The sequence below is a fragment of the Arachis duranensis genome, chromosome 1 (genome assembly GCF_000817695.3).
Source record: "Arachis duranensis cultivar V14167 chromosome 1, aradu.V14167.gnm2.J7QH, whole genome shotgun sequence".
Lineage (NCBI taxonomy): Eukaryota > Viridiplantae > Streptophyta > Magnoliopsida > Fabales > Fabaceae > Arachis > Arachis duranensis.
In genome coordinates, this window is record NC_029772.3 from 91,307,605 (window position 1) to 91,318,471 (window position 10,867).

At 34.0% G+C, this 10,867-nt stretch overlaps 1 protein-coding gene across 1 annotated transcript; it reads right to left on the reverse strand.

Annotated features, from left to right (window-relative positions):
• Window positions 1-5,448: 5,448 nt before the first annotated feature.
• Window positions 5,449-7,297, reverse strand: LOC107460669 (serine/threonine-protein phosphatase 7 long form homolog). Its single transcript, XM_016079054.1, has 5 exons — window positions 7,226-7,297; window positions 6,457-6,744; window positions 6,003-6,346; window positions 5,798-5,885; window positions 5,449-5,709 (listed from the first exon to the last, which is right to left on the reverse strand). Exons 1-5 carry the CDS (start codon window positions 7,295-7,297, stop codon window positions 5,449-5,451), a joined length of 1,053 nt encoding a protein of 350 aa, XP_015934540.1.
• Between the last annotated feature and the right edge of the window lie 3,570 nt (window positions 7,298-10,867).

Sequence of the window (10,867 nt, forward strand, 5' to 3'; positions counted from 1 at the left end):
GAATTTTGAATCTAACATTTTAATTTATCACAATATTAGAATTTTTCCTAAATTATATGTAATAAATATTTGAAAAAGAAAGAGAAGTGAAAATATAGATTAGAAAGATAAGTAGTAAAATTTAAAATTAAATAAAAATATGTATATAATAATAACACCTTTTATTTGAATTACACTATATTGTTAATTTTATTTTTTATAAAACAGAAAGGTAGAGAAAATAGAAAATAAGAGAAAAGAGAGAGAAAGATAAAGAAAAAGAATGAAAGAGAAGTTTGTTAATTTTGGAAGAAATAATTTTATTTTAATTGTTATGAAAAATATTTAGTATTGACACATTTTGATTTGTCAAATTACTAATATAAATTATAAATTATATATAGAGTGAGAATGATAGGGAGAAATAAAAAAGGGAGAGAGGTAAATAAAAAAATGCAAGAAGAGAATCTATTAATTTTGAAAGGTAATAGATCTGCTAGAACTTGAGAAGGGAGTTGAATCAAGTTGAGTTCAAAAGTGAAATTTTTTTGCTCTGTTTTTGTAGAAGCTGATTATGTAGGAGATTTTTTTCTTTTTGTCTCTAAAACCAGAAGTAAACAGAGAAAGGAAGAAGAAAATGAGACTAGCATATATCCTAGTTCGGTTTTTTAGTACCATGAAATCTATATTCAATCTCCACTACAATAATGGTAGAATTTTCACTGTAATCAACTAGATTATATACACCAATATCAATGAATTACAATCTTAATTCATCTAGTATCAAATTTTAAGCTTATACCCAAGTCTAGCTACTACCAAATGTTGTTCCAACTTGACAAAGAGAAATTTTATGGTTCAATTAGTCACCAAATATTATTTCAACTTGACAAGGAACACTAAATCTTAATTCCACAAAATTAAATTACACAGAAACTATATTAGCTTTTTCATGCATCTCTCTTATCTCTTCTCTCATTGCTTTTTCATATTTTTCTACTCATAATAACAAGTCTTTTTTTTTTCAATTACAACAAAAACATGAGATAACCCATAACACTAAAATTTTAAATGAAGCTCAAAGTTAAAGAAAAATAATTTATGCTCAAATGTAAAAAATAATACTCAAAATATCACTCTCTTTTCTTTATCTTCAATTGATGTTGTGAGACTAGCTTTATTGGAACTCTTCAAATTTTTTCACTGCCTCTTCTAATTTTTAGTACATTTTTTTCGTTGCAATTATTTCCTTTACTATACAATATTTTTTTATTTTGTTCCACTATTTCTGCTATTCGAAAAACTGCTCCATTATCTCTATAGTCCTTGAAGTTTTTTCATTACCTCTATAGTTCTTGCATATTCCATATTTTCTATCAATTTCTGAATTTTGATCCTTTATTGTTCTTAGTGTAGTGTTGTTGTTCTTGTGTTCTTATTATTTTTTTAGTGCCCCAACTTTTTCATAATAATGTCAAATGTTTCACTTTTTTTTGTTTCTTCTTTTATTCCAACTATGAATTTTCAGAATCCTCTCTCTTGACTTCTATTATCTGAATGTTGCTCATTCAGGATATTTGGCTGAGGCTTTATTTTTGTGCATTTAAAGCATGTTGAAACAACATGAATTTTGGTTGATGAGAAGTGAAATAATCGACCTGTTGTCATAGAATAACTAAATAAAAAAATAAGGAAGAGGTAATAAATATAAAATATGAAATATAATTTGATAGTTTTAATAGTAATGTTTACTAGAATTATTATATTAATAGATATATTTAATAATATTGTAGTAAAGTATAAGAGAGAATAATATAAGAGAAAGAGAGAATGAAAATTATTTTATTACTATAATTATGTGTTACGTACTGAAGTTTAACCTCTATATATACATGTAAGGAAGCTACCTTTTTTCCATTATTATTAAATACAAGGACTTTGGTAACAATGAACTTCAGTATGGAAAAGGTGAACCACCCATGGTCATTCATTATTGTTCTTATCGTAACACTCCCCCTTGAATGACTATTTAGGATTATGCCTTGTTAAAACCTTACTAAAGAAAAACCCAAATGGAAAAAAACTTTAGTGAAGGAAAAAGAGTACAAAATCCTTTGTGATGGGGACTGCCTCATTAAAAACCTTATCAAGAAAAACCCAATGAGAAAAAAACTTGACCAAGAAAAAAAGAGTACAGCCTCCCCCACTTGTTGACATCATTTATTGTCTCGAAATCGGCACATCCCAATCTCATGTACCAATCTTTCAAAGGAGGATTTTGGGAGTGACTTTGTAAATAAATCTACCAGATTATCACTTGAGCGGATCTGTCAGACATCAATTGTCCCTTGATTTTGAAGATCATGAGTGAAGAAAAATTTGGGAGAAATATGCTTTATTCTATCACCTTTGATGTATCTGATTTTAAGCTGAGCAATGCATGCTGTATTATCTAATATATCAAAAACTTAAATTTTTGTGTATTTTAAAAAAAAATTAATTTATTATATTAATATGTATTCTTAAGACATAAGTTAGATAAATCCTAGGTAAAAAAATGCGAAGAAAGTAGTGAAACAAAAACAATTCGTTTCCATCTCTATTCTACAGTGATTAACTGTTGAGTTAAGAGTATGTTTAAAAAAGATGTGACTCTAAACTCTTATTAATTAAAGTGTGTCAGTTTCCTAAATATAGATACATGCATTACTGCATATTGGGTCCGCTAATTAATTACCACATTTTCCAACGAGACTTGGACAGCATATCGTTTGGAGGGACAACACTGATCCGAGAGATCTAGCTTTTAAGCTTTAACATTAAATCTCAGCATATGAACACGAGATTATTGGTAAAGTTAATTCAAAAATGTTAAAGGTTAAGTAGCACATTAATTAATTAAATTAGAGTCTTTATATAAAAAAAGAACTAAAAATGAATTAAATTATAGTGCCCTGTCGGGCAAAAGAACGATATAAAAGCAAGAATTGGTTAGAGATTTTGACCAGGAGCCCCAAAAATTGGAATTTAAATTGAATTATGGGTCATGAGGCATTATTCTATTCTACTGAAAAGCAAGTGCCACCCCAATAAGACAATGCAATTCCATTCCAACATAAACAATGCGAGCTTTCCGTTATGTTCCAAATTTCCATTTAGAGCAACTTTAATTTGCAACGTTAATCTCTTGCACCAGTTACTCCAAATTGAGGACGAATTTCTCATCATGGGATAAAAAATTCCTGATGCTATGAATGGGGATCCATGGTTAATTGTGACTTAAGCTCCAAGCATTTGTTGGTGGAGGAGGAATATGAATATTTACATTTTATTGCTGCAGCGAATATCTACTAGTATTTCATCATATCGTATATCCTTCTTTTAAAAATAAAATATAAATTAGTATGTCACTGACTACACAAAAATGTTTTTAAATATAGGTCAATGAAGATATGTAATATTTATTTAGTATATTACAAAAGCTGTTGTATGTATTTAAAAATATGGAACGAATTTTGATAAGCAATGTTGCATGTGGATAGTGGGAATATGGAGAAGTGTTAAGTAGTAGTAAGAAGTAAAAATGGTAACGTGGGAATCCCCACTAGTTCAGACACAATATCTTTGTTGGAGTGCGTTTATTCTTCCATTCCATGGTGTTGCAGCTATGTATTACTGTGTACCAATTGGAATTTGATTCCCCTCTTCGCCTCCACCTCCTCCTCTTTCTTCAAATCTCAAATTGCTTTTACCAAAGCACTTTGAATTACACAAAAGCAAAAGGTCATGACCCACCCGTGTTATCCCTCTCCTTTAATTTGATTTCTTAGCAGACTTCTATATATTGAAATAGTAAAATTTAGGATAAAAAATCTAAATAAACCAAAGAAAGATTTTTATTTCTTAAATCAGTCAAAACAAGATTTTTTTCACCAATCCACCAAAGTGCAAATATATATAATTCGAATCAACATGATTCGAACTCCAAAAGCAAGTAATTCGAAATAACATGATTCGAATTACGTTTGAGAAAAACTACATGTAATTTGAATCAAGTAGATTTGAATTAAGGAAGCATAAATCGAATCAAGTCGATTCGAACTAGTAGGCAAACGTGACCTAGGGGAATTCGAATCATATTGATTCGAATTATGTGTATATAGTTCAACTTTGGTTGTTTTGAATTAGTGTGTTCGAGGCCTGTGTATATATGTGATGAAAGTGAGTTGCTCTCAAAAAGTACGTAGCATAAACATTGAAAATGATTCTCTAATTTAACGGATTATGCAAGGTAAGTAACGGAACTAATATAAATAAGCAAAGTAACATAGTTCTCATAGTGCCTGATACAATGTAACCACTAATAAACATACAGACATCATCTGCTAAAGTAAATGACTAGTACATAGAACAGTGATAACGGAAATACATAAACATAAGTATATAACAAACAGCAGACAACACAAATCATCTAAAAAGGTGCGATCCGGTGAAGCAACGTCGAGGAACCCGAGTCCTGTGACCTTTCCGGATCAGCGGCTCCTCATCCTCTATGTCATCCACCTCATTATCCTGGGGTGGCTGGATATGTAACGGCCGGGATGAAGAAGGCTCGACAACTGACTGTGATCCAGCACAAGCTGCTGATGGTGGTGTACCGCCCAGGGCAAAATGCTCAGTCTGAGGCACGGATGGAGGCTCATTCAGATCTACATCTAAATGTGCCTGTGACCCCGAAGTCTGACCAACTCGATGGGCAGCCTCATCCTCCTGCATGATGGCAGTGATCTCGTCAAGAAAGTGGTCCCCTCCGTACTCGGCATCAAGACCATCACCGGCAAGAAAGTCTGAATACATGGTGCCCGGACTGACCCATGGTGTACTCTCATGTAGTGTATGATTGTCGTCGGGAACACCAACAAAGTAATCTCCGAGAGGCCCCTCCCCCAGTCCAGCGTCAACATGACCCGAAGGATGTCCTATAACCGAGTCATGTAACTCTCCAGCAGCTCCGCCAGCATCGGGTATAACACCACCGTGAGCAGCACCCCCAGCAACGGCATCGTCACGATGATCACCCCCAATATAGAGCGTTGCAGCCCCTCTCCGTCGCCCGCCACGACGCCATGCTCCTCCACGAGCCCTCCCGGCCTGCTCACCCTCCTCTATAGCATGGTCAAGCCACCTCCACTCCCGGTCGCTACGCCGTGTCCCTACCCGAGCTCTCCTGTCAATCCATCGCCTATCGGGAATGTCGTCAACTATGTCCATGTCGAGAACTATTCCAACACCCCTCTGTGTAGCCTCAACTGGAATAGGAATGTCTCTAGGATCCCCCAATAACATCTCCGGTGACAAAAACCTATTTCCGTGCTGACGCCACCAGTCCAAGAACGCATGTGACGGACCCGGGTCCAGCACAACGTCAAAACGAAGGACGTACTGTGCACGTGTCTCCCAGTGATGATGTCAGTGCTGTAACTGAGACGGAAACCAACGATCACCTCCTCTACCGTCCTTCGACATCAAGATGTCGATGTTCAAGGCGGGACGGGGGCGAGCCTGTACTCCTCCAAACTGTGGTAACACCCGATCAACCTGGTGCCACTCAACCACGGCAAAATATATCAGCGAGGTGACGAAACGCCATAAAGCCGTATGACGAGGCTCCAGCACCTCCGGATGGACCACCTGAACGACCTCTGGTGTGCTATATGGCATCCAGATAAACTGAAAAAAGAATCCCCAATACATTAGAAGATCTATTTAGATATGTCTAAAATTAAATTGACTAAACATGGGACCTTAGCATACTCACATCCCTAGGCTGTAACATGTCGATCCTCAGCCGGGTCATCTGAACCCGAGGTCCCTTCTCGCTAACGTCAAGATTGTAACCTGACCACCTGAAAATGAGGTTAATTTATGAAGTAAATTATTAATGTAACGAGGTAGAATAACAATTACATGCAATAACTTAAATTCATAGAATAATTAAACATAATATAATGATATAGTCGTACCTGGATGCCAGGGGCCAGCTAAACGAATCAAACCCATCAGGCCAAAATCTAGGAAAACGCCAAAATATCCAGGACTGAAGTAACTGTAACGGCCCATCTAACTTCACGACATGTCTGTTGGCCACTCGACACATACACCGGTATAGCCATGCAAGCACCGCCGACCCCCAACTGTAGCCACCCATCTCCTCAAGCCTAGCCACGTACGGTAGCCATCTGATGTGAATACGATTGCCGGACTTGTCGGCAAAAAGTTGGGTGCCCAACAACATCATGATATAGGCACGGGCAAAGCGCCTAACTGTCTCCTCGTCGGCCCACTCGGGGCACTCTTCGAAGGTCTCCTGGAACCAGCTGCAGTTCACTGCGAACTTTTGAATTTGGCTCGGGGGGGTAACACACCAAACAACTCCTGGAACCACTGCCAAGCTAGCCGACCACCCTGTATGTATACATGGAAATCCGTAAGGCAGCCACTCACGCAATGTCCGTCCACTGGCAACCCCAAATGGTATGCTATGTCCTGAAGTGTGATCGTGCACTCTCCGAACGGCATATGGAAAGTGTGCGTCTCCGGACGCCACCGCTTGACGAATGCACTCACAAGTGGCTCGTCTAATCGGAACCATCTATCATTCAGTCTCGCAAGATGGTATAATCCGACCATCTGCAAGTACAGAACGTACCGCTCATCCAGTCGCATTTTCTGCTGCCACCGCATACTCGATATGCAGCGCTGGGGCTGCGAAATAAAAGGACCGCATGATTAGAACAAATAAAAAACTAGTCTTAAATCTGCATCCATTCACAAGTAGTATTTTAGCAACTTCGTGATGTACACATTCATGAACTGAAGTTTTTTAATAATATGGGCTGAAATTGTAATTATATTTTACACTTAAAAAACCCTATACTTTAATTAGCAACTACCATAACCACCTACGTAAACCGCTAACAAAAACCATCAACAAAACCACTCAAATTAACAATTACCATAACCACCTACGTAAACCGCTAACAAAAACCATCAACAAATCCACATAGAAAACCACTATGTTAAACCGCATGCAAAACCACTTATGTAAACCACTAGCAATACCACTTTAATAAACCACTAAAATACATATACGAAAATCACTGTACATATACGACTATTAAAAACCACTAAACATATACCACTGTTAAAAACCACTAAACATATACCATTATTAAAAACCACTAACCTCGTCGTTGATCACCCCGGCGATGTGAGCGACTCCATCCAAACGATACAGCCTTCCCGAATCATCCCCCATCGTGTTAATCTGCCTCTTGAGTCTTTGTCAAACAGATTCTACGTCGTTTTCTCTGAGATTTGGTGGGGTATGAGGAAGTAAAACTGAATCGAATGAGCTTGGTTCGAACTCCTTATATAGGCAACTTACTAGTAATTCGAATCAAGTTAATTCGAACTACCTTTAGAAACCAACAATGAATAATTCGAATCAATATGATTCGAACTCCCTTGAGTCACGTTTGCCTACTAATTCGAAACGACTCAATTCGATTTAGCCTTTACTAATTCGAATTTACTTGATTCGAATTACATGCAACTCGTCCCAATGGTAATTCAAATCATGTTGTTTCGATTTACTTGCATTTGCAGTTCGAATCAACTTGATTCGAATTATATATATTTGCTCGTTGGTGGATTGCTGAAAAATTTTTTGTTTTGGCTGATTTGGGTAATAAAGATCTCCCATTGGTTTATTTAGGCTTTTTACCCTAAAATTTATATGAAATTATTTTTTTGAGTAAAATAATAGTTAGGTTTTTTTTAATTTTTTATTTCATACTAATTAGGCTGTGAAAAAAAATATCAATTTGATCTTTTACGATAGTACACAATGGATATGTAATGTCTTTTTATCAATGGGTAGTGCTAGGGAGCCAATGGTCTAAACGTACAATGTGTACAATGAGCTAAATCTTTGGTCTATGAATAAAATGAACATCACCCATACTATCCAGAATAACCATCCGGATAATAAACATCTCATGTCATAAAGTTACTCATCCGGATAATAACTAAGGATCGAACTCTTAACCTTTCGGATCTAGAATTCTAATACCATGTCATGAACCCACTCATCCCAAAAGCGTAACCTGACAGGACAATGTAACATTAATGGTCATATCTCTAATACTTCCTAAACCTCTGTTGTATACATTATACGCTTAGGCCATTAGCTCTCTATACTTTCTCTTTATCAATTTATTACGTAAAATTTAATGGTGTTACTTATATGTACCGTTACTTACTGTGATGTATATTTATAAAAGATTGTAATGTAAATAATAACTGGTGAAGCAAAAACTTTACCCTTTTTTTAGTGGAATTTGTAATGGATAGAAAATAATTGATAAAAGTTATATGAAAACTCAAAAAATAGTAAATATTTTATCATCCAAAACTATATCATTTCAATACTCGCGTAGCAACAACAGAACACACACCATTGTAGTCTGTAGATAACGAAATATATATAGACAATCTTATTTTATTTCACACTATCCATGGACCATTTATTATCGTAGAAGATCTAAGTGGTATTTTTTTTCCTTCAAAGACTAATTAATTCTAGGTCCAAATCCTAAAGAATTTAATAGTTACTTTACTCTTATTTTTATATAAAAATTATAGTTGAACATTATTAAATAATTTAATATATTTAATTAAATTATTTATTGTAATGTGTTAATATTTTAATTATTATTTTAAAATATTTTTACCTGTGTAATTATATATTAAAAAAATATTTATTCTTGATCTTTTGTTAAGATAGATTTTTTAGTTAAAAACTTGGTGTACCGTTAAATAATTTCACTAAATTTTCATCTAATGACTCTCAACTATTAATTTCACGTAAAGTTAACTCTACATGAATTTTCACCTAAAAACTTTATTTAAAAGGTTAGTGAAATATGAATAGAGTATTAGAGTCTATTTTAAATCCATTAATATTCAGAATATAAATATCGAGATAATACTCAATTTGGTCCTGAACTTGCATGCAAGCCATAATTTAGTCCTTAAAATTTTAATTACATTTATTTAGTCCTCAAACTTTGTGAACATAACTCATGTTAGTCCTTGAAACAAATTTCAACGTACAAACGTTAACGGAAAACTGTCGTGATCAGGCGGATGCTACACTAAATCTTATAAAATGATGTCGTTTTAGTTTGGGCATTCAAATAACCCAAAAACAACATCGTAAATTGTGTTTATTAAAATTTTACCTAACAAAATAAGTGATATGATGGCATTTTTTAGCTATTTAAATGCCAAAATTAAAACTGCATCATTTTACAAGTTTTAATGTGACATCTAATAGTCTATAACAGTGCTTCATTAATGTTTTTATACTAAAAATCGTCTCGGGTACTAATATAAGGCATGTTTATAAATTTTGGGCACTAAATAGATGTAATTGAAACCTCATGGACTAAATATTTAAAGTAAAAAATAAATCATACAAAATTTATTAAATATTATTTATTTACTTTTTTTAGTAACTTAGGTTCAATGTGCATAACATTCACCAATATATATTCGTCTTCCACACTTATTTAATCTATTGGAGGCAAACGCTGAAATGCTTCTTTTAGATTTTATACCTTCCATGTTTTATGAACTATAATACATGTTTATGCATAAATATATATGTTTTAAACCGTACTAGTTTAATAATTTACTATTATAAATAAATATGTATAATTATTATTTTTTAATTTTTAGATGGTGAAATCCCTAGTAACTAACCACCTGGATTTTAACACAAATTTGTAGGTGTAAAATCACTAAAATGTCCACAGTGGAAACATTTGGAAGTATTGATCTAGAAAAGAAAATTGGAAGAATGTGAAAAGGCATACATTTTTGGATCGATTCTTTTGTTTTTGTTGCCTAGCAGTAATCGCTATTTTTGGGTCAGTTCACATTATATCAATATAATTATTATTGGGCAATTGAGTCAGAAATTATGTTGAAGTTCAAATTAATAAGTGAATATGTTTTAAAGGATATAAAAAATAAACATATTTAAACATAATTATAGTGAAAATATTTATAATTATGCCCTATATCCAACTAATAGCTGAGTGGCTTATGAGCATCATTTTAAAAATCCTAAATACATAAATTAGTTTGAACGTAATTTATTATCTTTTATATGATATTTCGTCTGGTCAAATTAGATTCTAGAAATGAATGTGGTAGAATTCTATTGACTTCCTCATGTATGGTTCCAATCATTGGAGCATATAACCTCATCACTTCTTACATTATGATTATTGATCCACTTGTTTCATTTTTCAGTTTGTACCGTCAATCTCGCTTAGTGGTGATGCTCCTTATCCTCATACATATATTATATACACATAATTGGACGTCAATTTTTAAGTGTGGATTATGCATGAATAGGTTAAATCAGAGCACATTAGAGACAAATAAAGGTTGCCTATACACATCAACAACCACTATAAAATAAAAATAAGAGAGAGGAGAGAGAGAGAGAGATTGACGAAAAAGCTCGTCTTGTCTCTTTCCTCACCAGGTGCAACGTTAAACTTTTTTTTTTTTTACTTTTTTATGCTAACTTTTTTTTTCATCATGCTAAACTTGCATCGTCTAATTAATTATCAAATGACGTGTGTTCTAATTGTCATGTTATTGGACCCAAACCCAAACTTTTTTTACAATTCCATTGGGTTGTTATCTCCAATACAGATAGAGTAACCGTAAATGGGCCTGGGCCCAAGACATATAGAACATAACAAAAGCCAATATTCCTAATACCAAAAAAAGCCCAATATTTCTATAC